Raw genomic sequence first — 19,871 nt, 5'->3', positions numbered from 1 at the left:
AGGACGCCTGTATTCCCTGTCCGTTCCTGAGATGAGGGCAATGGAGACATATATCAATGACGGTCTAGCAGCGGGCATCATCAGCCCTTCCTCGTCTCCGGCTGGAGTCAGTTTCTTCTTCGTGGAGAAAAAAGACAAGACACTCCGCCCTTGCATTGATTATCATGGATTAAATGACATTACCATCAAGAACCGGTTCCCCCTGCCTCTCATCTCCTCAGCTTTCGAGCTCCTAGAGGGGGCCACCATATTCACCAAGCTTGACCTGCGCAACGCCTGTCACCTGCTCCAGATCCGCGAGGGGGACGAGTGGAAGACCGGTCACTACGAGTACCTGGTGATGCCCTTCAGCCTCACCACGATCCTGCTGTCTTCCAGGCTCTGATTAATGACATGCTCAGGGACATGCTCAACAGGTTCGTCTTTGTGTACCTTGATGATATTCTGATCTTCTCCCGCTCCAGAGAGGAACATGTGCATCACGTCCAGAAGGTCCTCCAACGTCTCCTGGAAAACTCCCTGTTCATCAAGGCCGAGAAGTGTGAGTTTCATGCCTCGACTGTCTCCTTCCTGGGGTACGACGTAGGGAGAGGGACCGTGGAGATGGATTCAGCCAAGGTTTCTGCCGTCACCACTTGGCCCTCCCCGATTCCCGCAAGCAGCTTCAACGTTTCCTGGGCTTCGCCCACTTCTACCGGTGGTTCATCAGGGGCTACAGTTCTGTGGCGGCCCCCCTCACAGCTCTTACCTCCTCCAAGGTGCCCTTTCTCTGGTCCACGGCCGCCAATGACTCTTTTCAGGCCCTGAAGACACGATTCACCTCGGCCCCCATCCTCCAAATGCCGGACCCTGAACGGCAGTTCGTGGTCGAGGTGGACGCTTCCGACTTAGGAGTGGGGGCCATCTTATCCCAGAGAGCGGCCTCCAACCAGAAGTTGCACCCCTGCGCCTTCTATTCCCGACGTTTGACCCCGGCAGAGAGGAATTATGACAGTGGGAACCAAGAGCTCCTCGCCGTCAAGTTGGCTTTGGAAGAGTGGCGACACTGGCTCGAGGGTACTAAACTGCCGTTTCTGGTATGGACTGACCATAAGAACCTCGAGTACCCGCAGTCCGCTAAGAGACTGAACTCACGCCAGGCTCGATGGGCACTTTTCCTGACCCGCTTCAACTTTTCCCTCTCCTATCAACCGGGGTCCCGCAACGTCAAGCCTGACACCCTGTCCCGTCAGTTCTTGGAGGAGGGGGACAGGACCGAACCCAGACACTATCCTGCCTTCTTCCCGTCTGGTGGCCACACTCACCTGGGAGATAGAGGAGAAGGTCAAGACCAGCCCAGACCCAGTGCTAGCCCTCCCAACCGTCTGTTCGTCCCGCCTGACCTACGGTCTGAGGTTCTACAATAAGCCCACAGCACTCAACTTACCTGTCATCCAGGGATCCAACGGACCAAGGACATCGTGCAACGCCGGTTCTGGTGGACGTCACTGGATGAGGAAATTCGGGATTTCGTCAATGCCTGTCCCACCTGCAACCAGCACAAGCCGGCTCACCATGCCCCTGCCGGTCTTCTACTTCCTCTGCCTGTGCCTCATCGTCCCTGATCGCACATTTCTTTGCACTTTGTCACCGGTCTACCAACATCCGGCGGCAGCACTACTATCCTGACGTTGGTAGATCGGTTCAGCAAGATGGCACACTTCGTTCCCCTGCCCAAACTTTCATCTGCCAAGGAGACGGCTAAACTACTCCTTCTCCACGTCATCCGTCTCCATGGCATCCCGGTGGACGTGGTCTCTGATCGGGGTCCCCAGTTCGCCTCAGTGTTCTGGAGGGAGTTCCACTCGCTCCTGGGAGCCACAGTCAGCCTGTCCTCAGGGTACCACCCCCAGTCCAACGGCCAGACCGAACGCAAGAATCAGGAGATGGAAACGGCACTACGCTGCATGACATCTCAAGACCCTACTTCCTGGTCTGAACAACTTCTATGGGTAGAATACGCCCACAACACCTTGACCAGTTCCGCCACCGGTCTCTCCCCCTTTGAGTGCACCTATGGGTTCCAGCCACCGCTTTTTCCTGCACTTGAGAAAGAAGCATCCTGCCCCTCTGTCCAGAGCTTCATCCGCCGTTTTCGCAGGGCTTGGACCCGAGCCAGGGCGGCTCTACTCCGGGCCGCTGACCGCTACACCGTGGCATCCAATCGCCACCGCTCCAAGGCCCCGGACTACCAGCCGGGTCAAAAGGTTTGGCTCTCCACCCGTGATATTCCCCTCCGGGTGGAATCCAAGAATCTGGCTCCTCGCTTCATCGGCCTGTTCGAGATCCAGGAGATTGTCAACCCGGTGGCTGTGAGGCTCAAACTCCCTAGATCCATGTGGGTTCATCCCACGTTTCATGTCTCCAAGGTTAAACCGGTCCAAAACTCTCGGACGAGTTCGACCACGAGTTTCGCCTATTCCCTCCGGGTTACGCTCCTGCTCGGCTCTGTGGCTACACAGCTCACCACTGGACCTGTCTGCCAGCCAGCTAGGTAACCCATCAGCTGTTGACTTTACCTTCAGTCAGCGACACCAGGCTCGCTCCTGCTCAGATCTCGCAGATGATCACTGTGAGCAAAGACTTTTCACCCTGCCACTGTTTGAACTGTTAAAGACTGCAGTGAACAATAAAGGTCATTACTGACTGGTATTTCGTCTGCCTGTGCTGCTTTTGGGTCCTCACCATATCCGTGACATTTTTACCCTGTTGTAATATTTTTGGGGTAGTTTTTGCTGTACTCTTGTTAGGGACAGAGGATGGCGCACCTTGGTAAGCCATATAAAATAAATTGTGATTCGTGAAAATGAGCTGCAGCAATAAAATTGTATTTGTTGAATAATTGATTTGATGCATACATACATGAGTATCTCTGCATATAGTAAAATTTTGGATCGCAAAATGACATCCCACCTTACTACACATTCTCTGCAGAAATGTTACGTTTAAAACAAATAGCACTCATCTCTGCCTCTGAATGTGACGTTTTTTGTTCCACTGCTGGAGAGGATGCTAAGCTTTTTGAAGTGAAACCTTTCAAACTCTGGAAAAATCACTTTAGAGAAACAAGCAAAAGCTCCCCTGAAGAAACAAGCAGCTGAGTGACAGACAGATCAGGAGATGTCGAGCAGGTGAGTAAAAGAAGAAAAGGTGGGATGGAGGGATTGAGGAAAGGATAAGAGGAACAAAGAAAGGAAAGTAGAGGGGGATTTTGGTTGGAAGAGAAAGAGGAGGGAGACATATGGGCATGAATAAATTCATACTAATGAAGCTTGACTGATGCACTGCTTCCAACCAGCACCTCATCTAATCCATTCAGTGGGAGAGAGACACAGAGCGTGAGAGAGAGATAGAGAGACCAAGAGGAGGAGGGCAACTGAGGAGGAGAGAGTTGGAATCCCCTCTTGTCTGGAGGCCAAGATTATCTCGGGCACGGAGGCATATTGGGAGCCACGGAGCCACAGCCATAGCAGTCTGGCCAAGGTTACAGTAGCCAGCAGGTCCACAATTGGATTGGGCACTATTTAATGGTCAGTGTTTGACAAGGGCAGCTTATACAGTTAGCATATGTTTACAGCACTTTTCTGCATCTCTGTGTATCTGTCAGTGTCTGTACGTTACTGAGTTGGCAGACTCACATTATCTAACAGGACAGAATTCAAAACTCTTCAGGGCCAAGACGTGTTTGTGCGCTAGAGACGTGTGAACCCTGATTGGTCGGGAGAGACGGAACTTAAGACGCAGTCTGGACAGTTTGAACATTTATTTGATCACTGTTTAGTTCTGACCCTGATCCCCATATGAATGATAATGAAACAGCCACAAAATTAGATTAATCTGAGCAAAAACACAAAACAAATCCTGTCACTGCCAAGTAGGACAGACAAACAATTCCCAAAATTTAGATGATAAAATATTGTTCTTGTCCAATAACAAAACAGTTGAGAAATTTAATGTGCAATGCAATCCTTGTAAGGATGGATCATGATTTTCAAATTCTTGATTAGTCTTTGAATAATAAAAACCAAATAGTAATTATTTTTCTATAAATAGTGCCTGTTAATAAGTAATATATCACTCCCTCCATTAGGTGATGGTAATGTTAATAAAAGCGGTTTGCCAACTGCCAATAAACAGCAAAAGAAAAGGAGAACATAGAGATTTGTGGATGACTTGTTCATTGCTGTTGATCATTTGGATTATTCCAATGTTATGTGTCTATCAACTCAGAATTGTAATTTATCCAATACTTTGGTTTATGATCCAAAAATGTGTTTAGTGGTATTATATTTTAAACCCATTACATTTGACATCTGTGTTTAGTATTGATCCTGTTCGATCATACACTCTGAGTAGAGTCTTTTGAAGGTTTGCCAAAGTGCTTTGATAACAGCCACACAGCCGCTCGTTTGATCTTAAAAACACACCATTTTGTTCAAGAGACGTTTGACCTCCTCGGCACGACAACTGTCAGTGAAAGCCTATGTGACCAATCAAAAGTATTACTGAATGCTGAACTGAAAATAAATACATTTAATTCCCTCAAACTCACAGCTTCCCTTAGAGCATGCTCCATATTCCAGTTTGCATACATAATAATGATGAGTCTTGTGTATCAATCAATCAATCAAATTTTATTTGTATAGCCCATATTCACAAATTACAATTCGTCTCATAGGGCTTTAACATGGTGTGACATCCTCTGTCCTTAACCCTCAGCAAGAGTAAGGAAAAACTACTAAAAACCCCTAGAAACCTCAGAGAGAGCCACATGTGAGGGATCCCTCTCTCAGGACAGACAGAAGTGCAATAGATGCCACGTGTAGGAAAATATCATATTACACACTCATTCCCTATTAATATTTATATACTACAATCTTCAAGTAACTTATTTTATAGAAATATATCTAAGGCCTTTAATAAATCCTTGAAAGTAAACTAATCTTAATAATGGTCTACAGTATGTTAATTAGTTATGTAATAAATAATAAATAAAATTGCTTCTTAAAGCAGTGAATAGAGGACATTTCATTTAAGTATTTGATACCAATAGAGTCTCAATTTTACAAACCCATTTGCATTGATTCTGTGCTGCTGAATCCATTCTTTGAGACTTATTCTGTGTATCTTAATATTGTACGGTCTAATTGGCATCTTTTAGCCACAATCGCAACTTGGCTGTAGAGACTGCAATTGTGGACTGTCAGTAGGTCCACCGCTGGGATCCAGACTGAAGTATTCCACCATCTATTGGATAAATGTCAGATAGAGACATTCATGATCCCCAGAAATGTTTAAAAGGTAAACAATTTATCTGAAAAATAATTAGTAATTGCAACCCTTTCCTTTGCGGTCACTGATGTACTTGCATAACCTTTGCAACCTTCACCAAGATATATAGGGGTGATGTTTGTGATTAAAGTGTACTCACAATGTTGTTGTGTTCAGGCAGGTGGTTGTTGCTCATCAGCTCGTCCTCCTGATCAAATGGGGAGGGCCTGGGAGCAGGAGGGGGGGTGACGTCTGCGGGCATGGAGCCAGGGCTCCCCATCCAACTGATAGAATTACCTGCATAGAGACACAGCATCGTCACTGCCAGTGTGTGTGTGTGTGTGTGTGTGTGTGTGTGTGTGTGTGTGTGTGTGTGTGTGTGTGTGTGTGTGTGTGTGCTGGCTCAGCTGGACTGCTGTGAAGCTGGGTGGGTGTGAAACTTCATATCTATTTGGCAGCTTTATTGTTCGAGCTGTCGGCAGTTTGATGAATCACAGAGCTTTATGGGAAGTGCATTGATGCATTGATCCAGACTTTAGTGTTTGGACATAGCAGGCTCAGTCTGTATTGACAGTTTGATTGACAGCTGTTGTGACTGAGTGGCAGCCAGAGGTCTTTAGCCTCTAGCGTTTCATGTCACACCTCTTGAGCCCTGTAGAAGCCTCTTGCTACAGACACAGACTGTAAAACCCTGTTTATACCTGGCAGTTTTAATACACCACCTGGCATTGGAATGCATCTCCAAATGTGTCTTGACTGGCTCTAAAGACATCCATCATTTTAGATTGCAAAGACCAAATGGAATTTATTTTTTTAATCATAAGGATGTAGAAGAAATGGGAAAAACTGACTTCTTCTTAAATTGATCAGGCTTGTTAAACACCCTTGTACTGGAACTCTTTGGGCTTTCACCAATTTTTGTCCACTTGGGATCAGATGACGCAGGACACATGCTAATTCTAGTCATGAAAAAAGGTCTGACACCCTTGTGAATGCTTATGCTGTATAGCTGATCTATAAGAAGCAGAAATCGGTTCAAGCTGTGATCATCGCTGCAGGAGCCTACCACCCGGACAGATTCAGCAGACATCACAGCAAAGTCTTTTTTCTCAATTATTCCCTTTGAGCTGTTCCTCAAAGTATCATTAACTGTGACACATTCATTCTGATTTCATAATTCTGATGCTGAGATACGATTTTAAAACAGGCTTCATAAGAACAATAACTTAGAAAATAATAGTTTACTTGACTTCAAATGGGACTTTCTATATTTTTAACAATCCCCCAATTCTTTATCTAAATTGCTTCTTAAGATTTAAGAGATAAAAGGCATGTGGAGGATCATGAGCTGTAATGCATTCTATCCTTAAAATACAATAATAATAGTGTTGTGGACATCTTATCGACAGAGTTCCCCAAAGACTGTTTAATGTGGTTTACTGTACACTGAGGTTTGGCAACAACGGCAGTGGCAGGGGTTAAAAGCAGATGTTTTCATTAGAACAGGAAGTTCTCCGTAGACGGTGAAAGTGATGTGAATTATCGCACATCGAGAGGTGCAGCAAACGAGAAAGTTCCTCACTATTAGTATATTTTTCATAAAAAATATGAAGCACAAAATAAAATGAGGGTTAATAGAAAGAATGGGAAATGTTAAGTATCGTACCAGAAGATTAAAATAATATTGTACATCTGTTGTACAGGGCTGGAGAGAGGGTGTGGTAAGCAGGACATGGTCAGCCTCTTATTGCAGGTTTTTGTTCGAGTGTCTGTACAGGCACAATGACACCAAATCCGAGAACAATGCTATGATGACAACACTGCAGGCAGGCAGCACATTCACTTTACTGTAAGAAGTAGGCAGATTAAATCAATTACAACGTATTTATAATGAAATTTAGAGGCTTGGTGGAGCATTGTAGCACAGTGGTTAGCAGTGGTTAGCAGATTGTATTGTGGTTATACTATTCTGTTGTCTCTTACCTTACTATCTAAAGTGCTTTGAGGTAATGTATTGTAAGATATACATATACCACTATACTTAATAAAATGTTATTAAATTAAATAGCACTGTTGCCTCACAACACAATGTTTAGGGTTTGACCTCCTGGCTCAGCCACATGATCCCCGATTAAAGGACAATGTTAGACGAGTTTTCAGGGTCCCCCTACAGATGGGAAGTGTGATTCTGATTTTTATAAATGGTGCAAATACAAGTGACATGTGAGCCTAACCTTCAACAGTAGCAGACGTTAACATTTGGTGACGAGCTGAAAGGAAAAACGTCAGAAGCCAAAGAACTATGTCAACTGGAAGTTGTATGGATAACCAGGGAGAACAAGACTATACTAGAGCAGTTCAGATCCATCTCACTTCTTAGCAAAGAGGGAAATATGCTTTTCAGTATAAAACGGTCCCTGGTGCTCAATAAAAATGTGCATCGATCAGCTCTGGTTATCTTTCTTCTCTGGAAAAATTAAGAAAATAGTAATAATTTTTTATGAGCTTTTATGGCATTTATTTGATAGGAAGGAGAGAGAGTTTAGTGGTGAAAGGCGGGCAGAGAGAATGGGGCACGGCATGCAGCAAAGGGCCGCAGGCTGGGATCGAACCTCATGGGGCGGCAGCTCTGCCAGGGGGGCTTATTATTTCTAAATTTAAGTTATCTTGCAATTACATCTCATCAACTCGATGCAAGGGGCAGTGACATCTCTCTCTAACTATACAGCACACAGATGTTGCCCTAAGTGAAAATGGCAGAGGTGAAACTTTATTATAATAACACTTTATTAAAGATAATGCTGACAATATTCATAGCTTCAAGTGGCATACAACTTTTGCATGCAAGAACAGAAACAAGAGCAGCATCTAGTCCATCACATTCAGAGACAGTTTACAAATACCAAGCTTTATTTGGTTCATCTGTCATTGCCCTAAACTTTATGTTTGCCACATAAAGAGAATAAGGCTCTTAGCTCACCTCCTAAACCTGCCTACATACACGTTCCGACACATTTCCCGAATATATATAAAGACCCTTGGATACTTAAAATAGTGTGGTCGCATCTCTGAGAGATCAGAGCTTGTTCTAAATTTCCCTTGTGCAAAACACGTGGTTCTAGCTTCAAACCACGAGGTAGATCAGAATCTCTATGTCCTAAATCTCTTTTTTCAACTCATTCGTCCTACCGCCATTTTGACTTCGGCCTCATGGTCCCATTAACATAATCCTCTATTTCGAATCACGTGAGTACCACCATCTTGAATTCGGCATGACTACGTCACCACGTGACTGCGTCATTATGCCATTGCCGCTCCCCCTTTCTCTCACACACACACGCACACACACACACACACACACACACACACTGGTATTACATGTGTGTTCTAAATTGTGATAAGTGCTGCTGTTGTTATCTGTAATATAGTGGAGTTTTGTTAGAATAGTAATCATTGATTTATATTAATGTTTTTATCTTTAAATAAATTCTAGTGTAATTAAAGTATCTGTATCTTGTGATTATTTATGCATATGTAAGTGAATACAGCTGGATTATGATAGCCTGTGCTCAAACTTAAAAAACATTCATTGTTCATTATACAATCATTAATATTAAATATTGAGTTTAGTAATTGAACGTTTATAAACTAAGACTGATCCTTACTGATTGACCGTTGGTGCCTGTTACCAGGGTGGTGCCCCGTCGTCGATAAATAATAATTACAGATTGTATTATTCTTAATTGATAATTTTATTGTTTTCATTAATTATTTAACTATTCTTAATTGATAACCGGATCATTTCTAATTGATTATTTTATTATTCTTCATTGATAGTATTGACAGTAGCTATCTAACAGTAGACAGTAGATAGACAGTAGCTATCTAACCCTGAATGTGATGTGGTAAAGTGTTTAGATCAGCAGTTAGCCTGCTTACGTCTGTGTGCAAAGTAGGAGCCGCAACTGGACTTGAAGAGGAGGGTGAGTTTATCTGTAGACAAGGCTCCAGATGTCTTTGGATTAGCTGCAGTGAACCAAGGTGCAATGTTCCTGGGACCATGGGCATCGCCTGGCTTGGGCATTAAGGGCTGTATCCCCGGAAGCCCTGAATACTTTTCAGTCCTCTCCTTCACTGGTACATCAGATTGCAACTGAACATAAACCAGTGGTGATTGCACATGTTGGACGCTCACTCTGTTGTTGTTGTTGCTGTTGTGAATGTGTCCGAGCAGAGAATCTCCAGCTGCGTTAAATGTGAGAAAAAAAATGCTGGGCAGAGATATCACTAGGACTGCAAAAGCAGAAAGCCATCAAGACCAACATGGAAGCAGATAAATGGGTCTTCAGATGGTTTTGGGTCAATGGTGATTTGTGGGCCCAAGTTGGCTATGATGCACTCACCATCATTTGAATTTTCTGCAACTTGAATCACAGCAAACCTCCTTACAATTCAGAGGATATGGAATAGTCTGTCATGTGGAGACCTGGCCATCTGGCCATAATGACTCGCCCTTTGTCAAAGTTACTCGGATCATAACACCTGCCCATTTCTCCCAGTCAACCTATTGACCTCAAGAACCAACCATTCACTTAATGTCTAATATTTACCAGACCATAAAATGTCAATGTTATTTATTCAATCTTTAGGGGTCATATTTTTATGCTAATCATTAAGAAGCCTGAGAAACGGCAAGCTTTGCCTTAAGTCCATTGCAGGTGATAAGGAAAATCCCTGTCTAGGATCCTGAGGCAGTTGACAGATTTTTTCAGTTGGTTAAACAAAAAATATGATTAACTGTCTGAAATTTTATCAAAATCCTCTGATAAGATACTCTGCTGAGATAGCATATGAAACATGTGTAAAGACTTTAGACAGACTCACGCAGGCAGGTGTTTTCGGTGAACATACGCTGCAGTCGCAGACAGTCCTGCCACTGGTTACCACTGCCTTCACAGTTGCACCCCAGTGACACGTCAGCGGAGCTGTTACTGATGTAGTTGGGTGTCATGATGGTACCTGTAGGTGATAAGAGGCAAAATTTGTCACAGGACTTTTTTTATTTCAACAATTCTTTATCATAGTAAATCCAAAATATTAATAAAGCAGCTGGAGACTAATCGTGCCATGGGCGAAAAGGCTACCAGTCTTGAACGGCTTCTCCACTGCTTTTAACTTTGAGCAATTTGGGCACAAATCAGAAAAGGTTTCGGTAGTTTAGTTTTTTCAATTCCAGCCAAGGTTATCTGCAGAAAAAACATGATGTCGACTTCACTGAAGGTGCTGAAACAACATTTTCAAACTTAAACATGGGGTTTTCTGCTGATGCGTCTTTGACGCAATCGTAGAATCATATAGCTCGGATTTTGAAAATGAACTTTTACCACTTAAACTTAAAAACATTCCAACATTTTGAGAAATACATTTTGCTTCGTTTCCAAGGTCAAATAAAAAATGGAAGGGTTATGGTTTCTTTAAATGTGCCATATTTAGTAACTGTAGTCCCTGAACCTAAAATAATGCAAGATTGAAACTACACTGTTTTTTAACATAATTTATAAACATGCAGAACAATAATACCATGAAAGCTGCATGTTTTTTAGACACAAGACTGCATCCAGGAATACACATGTATTCATAAATCAACAGGTAAGTTTTGTGCCGGATCATTTCCCTTCATCTGTGCATATTGTACTAAATATATTATCAATACACAGTCAGTCAGCATTATGTTTCTTCCAACTTTTTTTATCCATATGGTAAATAGTTTTGTATTTATATAGCGCTTTTGTAGTCTTGATGACCACTCAAGGCGCTTTACATTCACCCATTCACACACACATTCATACAGTGCATCTATTTGCAGCACTTTGTTATTCTATGGGGGGCCATTCGGGGTTAAGCATCTTGCCCAAGGACACTTCGGTATGCAGATGGGTCAGACTGGGGATTGAACTGCCGACCTTCAGGTTGGAGGACCACCACTCTACCCCTCAGCCACAGCCGCCCACATTGCAAATCAGTAGATTAAACAATTTGTCGAAGAAATGGTTGAACAGTTTCAATTCATACTAGAATGGTATACAACTAGTAGAGTTGAATTCTGTAGTGGAAAATAGAAAACTTCTCTCTATTTTTTTCAGTGAACTGCTAACACATTCTTTGTTTATTTCTCACAGGATACCCTGTTGTAAATGCTTGGAATGTGCAGGTTGTCCTTTTAAAAAGCTGTGAGTCTAATAGAAAAACCACTATCATTTTCAGTATCCACAAATTTTGTCAGTTGTCATGGGTCTTTATTTTCTATCTTGCTGCTTCTCCTCCACTTCTGCTCTGTCTGATCAGCCCTTTCGCACACTTACAACCCATTACTCTCCGAGTCGGTTCTATCTTTCCTCCAATCCACTCGTTGCATTCTGTGCAGTAAATTTTTTGTTGAGATTGCATATTATCAAATCTTTTTTAAGTTAAAGAGTCTATTCAACATTTAATTTTGTTGTCAAGATGATTTACTGCAAATACTTTGTCATCTCTCTTCATTGCAGTCACTCCCCTCAGGCTTGCCAGTGTTTCCTAAAAAAACAATATCATAGACAAACTAACACCAGTCTTCCATGCAGGGTTGGTTCAGTTATGCTGGGCCACGGGTCAAGGGACTTTTAAAGAATTAGCTTCAATGATAAATAAAACATCTATATATGTTAAAACTTTAAATGGTCTTTATAAGTCACTAAAAAGCTTATCTGTTATATAATCAAACTTTTAAAATTGCTTGTTTGCTAACACGACAGTAGCTGCTGTAGATGTGTAGATAGCTAACTACGAATCCCCCCCCCCCCCCCCCCCTTGCATTCCGTACCGATGAGTCCAGCATATGCTCGGAGGCAGAGGCCTGCTGAGTCTTTCAGACAGCCGCTGGCCGTCAGAGGAGATGGCTGGCAGTTATTAAGGAAATCAGCAAGTCTGGACCTGGCAACAACACAAACAGCAACTTAACATCAAAAACAAGAAATGGGCAGGACATTTGAGTGTGAGTGTATGTTTGGGTGTGTTTGCGTTCATGTAAATTTCGGTACAGTGGGTTTCAGTCCCATGTTTTAAGGTACAGTAGAAGTATAGCATATTTTAATGTATGCTGTTTTCTCTGTGTCAATATCACTTTTTTCCTTCATATTTTTGCTTTGGCCCTATTGTTCCCATTGCCTTTTCCTTTACATAGGACTGTAGTGCACATTTCAGGATAATAAATTCATATTTGGTTTATTTACATTCTTATGTATATGTAAATTTATATATATTTACTATCAGTGTTTTATGTGATTTTTATAAATAGTATATACAGTATATATATGTGATCAGTTCTGCAGTACATTTGAGCTGTCATGAAGACCTTTTCAAATATTATAAGTTACTGATAATATAAGCACCAAGTTTAAAGTCTCACCTGCAGAGGTCATCCCTTCGACAGAAACTCTGCTGATGGAGGCAGTTAAGTTGCAGTCCCTCCATCTCCTGGTAGGAGCAGGAGGGTACAATGGTTTTTCTTCTCCTCTCACCACACAGGGTGTTCGTGCAGGGGCAGAAAAGGACACCGAGGCTGTACTCCTCAGGCACCCTCTCCAGGAATCGCCGGAGGGCCCGGTGGCACTTGTGCTGGTTGCACCGGTTGGACCCAGGTACCCGCTTGGTGCAGGCCAGGACATACTCTGATCGCAGGGAGCCACACTTCTCGTACAAACCACAGTCCTGTGCCGCCTTCAAGCACTGGTTCTCACCATCCAGTTGCATGAAAGATGAGGCTGGGCAGTGAGAAAAAGTTAAATTAGCAAAAACAAAAAATGTACAAACCCACAATAACTGTGCCTCCATAAGCAAAAAAAGTCCATTTAGATATTAATTACAGCTGGAAATGTATAATTAAACCAAAACCTCCTCAAGAAGGAGAATCTGTGAAGAAGCCATCAGATGCCTCATTAAAGAGAACCACAAATAAGTGTAATAACTGTATGAGTTTATCAGTGTGGCCCATGAAGCATGTTCTAAAAACAGAAATGACCCTTGATAGGGTTTAAAAAAATGTTTGCCCCAGAATCAGCAGGGAAAACTATATTGACTGACTGCATTTATTTTGCTCAAGGGTCTACAGTGCATAATAATTTGCTTCAACAATCAGGGTTCAAATCCAGCACAACAATTCCACCATAATGCAAATGAACAGCCTCAGAACATAGTAGACCTATAATGTAGTCTACAGTTCCCAACACCGGCAGACTGTGTGCGCAAGGAGAAACTCTGAGGTCATTAAGTGACACAGAAGAAAGGGGAAACAAATGCAAAAATTAGAGCTCCCTCAGTCATTAATTTATATTATCTATTGATTGATACATATTAATTAATACAGCTTGTTTCATGAGCTGGCATTATTTGTAAGCCGCGTAGGATGGCTATAGAGCTGTCTGTCATTCCAAATACATGTATGACTGATGGATGCTGATTCAAATCATGTAATCATAAGACAGACCACATGAATGACTGTGTGTATGTGTGTGCAAATATCCCAGAGTGTTTTTTACCTGCCACTAAGGAGGCCATGCGAGTGTCTTTTAGTGTGTCATCGTAGGGAGAGAGTTCCAGCTCATCCTCCCCTGGAGAAAAATAACACATTCACACAGTTATCAATTAAAATGTGAACCACAGTTGCATGAAAGGAACAAATCTATGACAAACACAGAGGTAAAGACAGCAAAGGGAAATAAAAGAAACACCAATAAAGCTCCTCATGACCTCTATTTAAAGCACTGCAAGGATGTCATCAGTGTTATTTGGAGTGAGACCAATAGATTATAAATCATGAATAAAACCAGAACATTGACAAATTTAAAAAAAGAAATGAAATGGTGTTATGTGATCAGGCATATTAAAGCAGGGATGGTGCCATGACCCATAAGGGTGGGATATTTGAAACTGTGGATCACTCATGGAAATGTGTCCAGGTCACTCCCTCAAAGATTTGATAACCAAAGACAAACCAGCTCTGCAAACACAGATGAGAGTAAAAGATGGAAAGAAAACAGGTGAGAGCCACATAGGGTAAAAGGCTGAATGGTTTCTATACAGTATCTTAAGATCTGTGAACAGAAATTCACAAATATTCAACAGTTAAAAATAAAGGTTTGAAGATTACTCTCTTAGAGTAGTAGATTACTGTCATTTCCCTTTCAGTGTCATCACACGATGAGTCAAGATTACATTCATCAGGATATAATGAAACAAAGCGGTGTAAAGTAATAGTGATGAAGTCAATATACAATATGAAGGTGGTAGAAAACCATAAAGATAATGTTTGTAAACATGAGTCGTTTGTTCAGTAAGTTCTAATCACTTAAATAATACATAATTGACACAACATCAAAACTGGCCTCCACCACCATGTTACTCTGAGTGTAAAGTACACTATGCTTTTACATTTGATTCCATCTCTAAATTCAGTAGTGCAGTGTATCTTGGGACTGTTGACTTCTCAAACACGAATTAGGAGAACAAAGACCTCCCCCTGCATCCCCTGCAGTGCAGAGGGTCCCTGAAGGAAACGCTGTCTCTGCACATTTAGAAATTTAAACATCTTTGCATACATGCACAAGTCTACAATTTTCTATTAGAAGCAAAGAGTAAGCACCAGTCTTGGATATCCTCTATAGATACATATAAATCCACTCTGCATTATTTCATTTATTCAGTCAGACAATCCCTTTAAATGGCAACACAGCAACATGTATTGTGGATGACCAGGCTGTAGTTTGCTTTATTTGCAGCTACAAAAGCATTATCTTTATTACTGCAATGTGACATATGTCATCCAGTACCTATTGTTTTTTCTTATTCTCTTCATTTGAGTCTTTGGACCTCTTTGTTGAAATATCTTTGTAACATATACTTGTTATACTTATAATAATTGAAGCATTCCAGCAACTGATCTAAGCTAAATTTGCCAACAGTCAGTTAGCCTCATGCCACTGACTTGGGCTGAGTGAAGCACAATTGCTCATCATATTACAGCCATTATCCCCACAGTGGTGCACAGTGTCAATGAAGGTTAAGGGGTGCAAGATTATGAAATTAAAAGGCTGTTTTTGTTGATAATGTTAACTGTTAACTACAATAATTATATACATTTAGATAGATTACTTTATTCATCCCCGAAGGGAAATTAAGTCGTCATAGCAGCCGGTACATTTGAATACAATAAAATACAATACAATAGAATAAAATATAAAATATAAAATATTGCGGTAGAAAGAATAAAAACAGAAACACAAGATAAATAGGTAGATAAGGTGCAGTGGCAGATGATGGTAATAGTACTGATGATATGATGGTAATGTTATTGTTAGACAGTATATAAAAAAAAGTACAGTATATATAGTATATAATATATATTTATATATGATAGTAATTATGCCAATATAATAGCAGTATATAGTAATAATAGCAGCAACAGTATATATAATAATAATAATAATAACATGTACACATGTATAAATATGTGTATATAGACTTATATATACAAATAATATACAAACAGTATGATATAATATATGATATATAGTACGGGTATAGATATAAGTATTTGGCGATACAATAGATAATATAATATACTATGAGTGTAATAATATGTAGACAGAGTGTGTAGAAGACAATATTATTGTATAAAATGATGAATTGAGACAGGTATATTTAGTACAGTTCTGTGATGGTGGCTCTGACAGAGGTAGATGAGTTGTACAGTCTTATTGCGGTTGGGAGGAACGACTTCCTTTATCGTTCCTTAAAGCAGCGGGGTTGAATGAGTCTGTGGCTGAAGCTGCTCCTCAGCTTGTCCAGTGTTTTGTGGAGGGGGTGAGAGGGATTGTCCATGATTGCCAGCAGTTTTGCCAGCATCCTGTCCTCTACCACCTCCTCCAGGGTGACAAGCTTAGAGCCAACCACAGACTCTGCCTTCCTAATTAGTTTTCTCAGTCTGTTGGCGTCCTTAGCCTTGATGCCTGCAACCCAGGACACCACAGCAAAGAAGATGGTGCTCGCCACAAAAGACTTATAGAACATCTGCAGCATCTTGTTGCAGACACTGAATGGCCTGAGCCTCCTCAGGAAATAAAGCCGGCTCAGGCCCTTCTTGTAGACGGCCTCTGTGTTGGTGGACCAGTCCAGTTTATTGTCCAGTGTGACACCCAGGTAATTGTATGCAGGGACCACCTCCACAGCCGTCCCACCGATGCAGACAGGAGAGGGCAGGGGCTTGTTCCTCCTGAAATCCACCACCATCTCCCTCGTCTTCGCCACGTTGAGCTGCATGCGGTTCTCCCCACACCACTTCACAAAGCGGTCAACCAGGTTCCTGTACTCAGCCTCCCTCCCGCCCTCAACACACCCCACAATGGCCGTGTCATCAGAGAACTTCTGCAGATGACACGTCTCTGTGCAGTGCTTAAAGTCAGCAGTGTATGTGGTGAAGAGGAAGGGGGACAGCACAGTTCCCTGGGGGGCCCCGATGTTACTGATCAGACGATCAGATAGTCATCGACCCAAGCGATGAGGGAAGCACTCACCTGCATGCCCTCCAGTTTGGCCTTCAGCAGTCTGGGCTGAATGGTGTTGAAGGCGCTGGAGAATTCGAAAAACATGATCCGGACTGAGGTGTTGGGTCTGTCCAGGGAGGAGTAAGCCTTCTGCAGCAGGTAGATGACTGCATCATCAACCCCAACATGGGGCTGATATGCAAACTGCAGGGGGTCTTGTGATGGGCACACCAGCGGTCTGAGGTGGGCCAGGACCAGTCTTTCCATGACCTTCATGATGTGAGAGGTCAGTGCCACCGGCCTGTAATCCTCCAGTGCAGCAGGACGTCCTTTTTTGGGCACTGGGACCAGGCAGGATGTTTTCCAGAGCACTGGCACTCTCTGAAGGTGTAGGCTCAGGTTGAAAATGTGCTGGAGTCTTAGTCTTAGTCTTTCAGTGCCCTGACTTTCCGAGCCTTAGGCCATATAGGTTTTCTGTCACCTATGGCCTGAGTCAGCGCTGGTCACTGCGATTGAGTAAGGTGACCGCAGTAAGCAGCAGCATTGTAGTGACAATGGCTTTACAGATAACAAAGCCTTTCTTAACTTGCTTGATATTGTCTTCTCTCAACAAATCATCAGCTGTCATCATAAAAATACTGCTAAGAAGGAGCCAAAGCCGACATTTCAGTCAGTATTTTAATGCATAGATATCTACACATTAACCACACTGTTAAACCTGTTCATGACAGTTCCCATATACATTACACTGTTGTTTTCTTAACTAGGGCTGGGTATCGCCTGGGTATTTTCCCAAATCGATTTGTTTCTGATCCACAAGGTCTCAATTTGATTCTTGGTTAAATTAGGGATTATTTAAATGTACAATACCATAATTCTTGGATATGTTTCACTATGAAAGGAAACCTCAAACTTGGTGCATTATAACAAATATTAAGTTAGGCTTTTCATGACAACCAATTTTGTTTGTAGATATATTGTCCAAGAAAATATTTTGATAAATCATATTATTGTTATTACTTAAAAAACATTTTATACTACTGATATACTGATAAGGTAATAGCATAACACTACAAGTACAACCTGTTTTAGGGCAATGAACTTCATTTTTAAGAATATTCAGTCTGACATTTGAATTAAAAGGAAAATATATTAAAATATCATAAACATAAATAAAATAAACAAAACATGACTTAAACGATGAATAAAATGGACTCTCAGGCCCTGTTAACATAAATTGCTCTATAATGAATATCAAACGATATGGTTATGGTTTACATGAGCATTTAGTCCTGTACCTTATTAGGTTAGTATTTCAGAGTTCCCTTAAGGTGTGTGTTTTTCTGGGTCTGTGTTTGTACGTGTCTGTATACCTCTGATAAGTGTTGGTGTTTATTGTTACAGTGTAAAGAGAGCACAGGTGTGAAGGTACAAACTTGGAACATGGTACAAGCTAACCAGTGCTTCTGCTCTGATTCCGAAAAAGAAGCTGCAGTAATAATTTCAGTTCGTCGTGGAAACCCTGTGCTCATACCTTTGTTGCCACTCTTCTTAAACTAATTTGACAAACAGCCTCGTTCACATTACAGAGGTCTCCTCTCTCATCTCTGCTTCACTGACCATGTTCACTGTGTGTGGGGTTGGGGCCAAACCTTCCCCGCCCCTGGTTTCTAGTAATGTTAGATAAGTAGGTTAGCATGCTTACAATTGTACACCTTGAGCTCATGAGACTGTTATCTCTGCAGGTGCTATATTTGGTCATAAACAAAAGCCCTTTAAATTCAAAGTTAGAGGATACAAACAATTCTAAGAAGTAGGATGCAGTGCTCGTTCTAAAAACAGCCCAGTTGTGCTTGGTTCAACCTTTCCTGACTGGACAAAGTGCGGGTTGACTTTCCTATCAGTCCAGAACTAGAAGTAGAAGCACAGTTGGACTAAAGTGGGTGAAGAAAAGACCATATGTTTCTCTTATATCATTCCACCTATATTTGTCAGCTTCTATGATATGACACCACTCAAAAACCTTTTAGTTGCCCAAGTAGGCTATTTAAGCAAATAATTATTGTATTAATACAAAATTACATTTAATAATGATCTTTCATCCAATATCACTTCCAAATATTATTGCTGCTTATATCAAAATATAAGGGATGAAATTAGTAGTAAGCAAGATGCGGGTAAGGCCAATACTCATCATCAGCTCATGTTGAGGGCGGCTTTTGTCCAATTGTGAAAACCATTAGCTGAGCCTTGATTGACCAGTGGACGAGCCGTTTTTCGTGCCAATTATTTAAACACATTCCAAAGTACAAACTCAATCAAGAATGTAATGGCATGTAAAGTGTTTATGTATGTAAATCCTATTCCAGGCGATATATATTTATGGTAATGACACGCTAGAGCAGCCTAGCAGCGTTCGGAACTGAAGAGTGTGTAATTACACTAATGCTCCGCTGACTAATAGGCCACAGGGGAGAAGAAGTCTTCTGGCTAGTGTTAGCTCACTTACTAATGCATACATCATACCAGCTCTCCAGATAGGCTTGTATTAATGTGTGTGTGTGTGTGTGTGTGTGTGTGTGTGTGTGTGTGTACATGGAAGTCTACCATATGAGTCTCGTTGGCAAGGTGACATATTTATGGTTAAAGTTAATAATCGAAAATTGGGCAATTATGGATTTAGGGAGTTAATATATATCTATTGTTTATATTCATCTGTATTGTGGTGTATGTTAAAACACCTACTCCTGTTGTTTCTTAATAAGTCACCAGTCATGGAAAGTTATAGGCATTTACATATTAGTACTGACTGTAAGTAGTGATGTTGATGTACTTGTAGTGCTACACTTTACACTTCACTCCACTAATTCTCAGTGTAAGAACACTTACTCTACTGAGGTGATAGCTATGACTAATCTTACAAATTGTAAAGGCAAAGCAAAGGACTACCATATCTAACGTAACTTCTGTGTATAGTGTGTTGAA

At 41.6% G+C, this 19,871-nt stretch overlaps 1 protein-coding gene across 2 annotated transcripts in view; it reads right to left on the bottom strand.

Moving 5' to 3' along the window:
* gfra3 (GDNF family receptor alpha 3) overlaps window positions 1-19,871 on the bottom strand; it is a 78,014-nt gene that overhangs the window by 8,121 nt on the left and 50,022 nt on the right. Inside the window, exons 3-8 of one of the 2 annotated variants that reach the window (XM_062393420.1) lie at window positions 13,884-13,955; window positions 12,755-13,109; window positions 12,170-12,279; window positions 10,195-10,329; window positions 5,471-5,607; window positions 4,659-5,286 (exon numbers count right to left, since the gene is read on the bottom strand). In XM_062393420.1, coding sequence (XP_062249404.1) covers window positions 5,197-5,286; window positions 5,471-5,607; window positions 10,195-10,329; window positions 12,170-12,279; window positions 12,755-13,109; window positions 13,884-13,955 — 899 coding nt within the window. In that variant the 3' untranslated portion in view covers window positions 4,659-5,196. Of the gene's footprint in view, window positions 1-4,658; window positions 5,287-5,470; window positions 5,608-10,194; window positions 10,330-12,169; window positions 12,280-12,754; window positions 13,110-13,883; window positions 13,956-19,871 lie in introns of those variants that run through there. The other variant, XM_062393419.1, reaches the window with a different exon arrangement.

The sequence above is a fragment of the Platichthys flesus genome, chromosome 8, assembly GCF_949316205.1.
Source record: "Platichthys flesus chromosome 8, fPlaFle2.1, whole genome shotgun sequence".
NCBI lineage: Eukaryota > Metazoa > Chordata > Actinopteri > Pleuronectiformes > Pleuronectidae > Platichthys > Platichthys flesus.
This window is presented reverse-complemented; position numbering and strand designations above follow the sequence as displayed.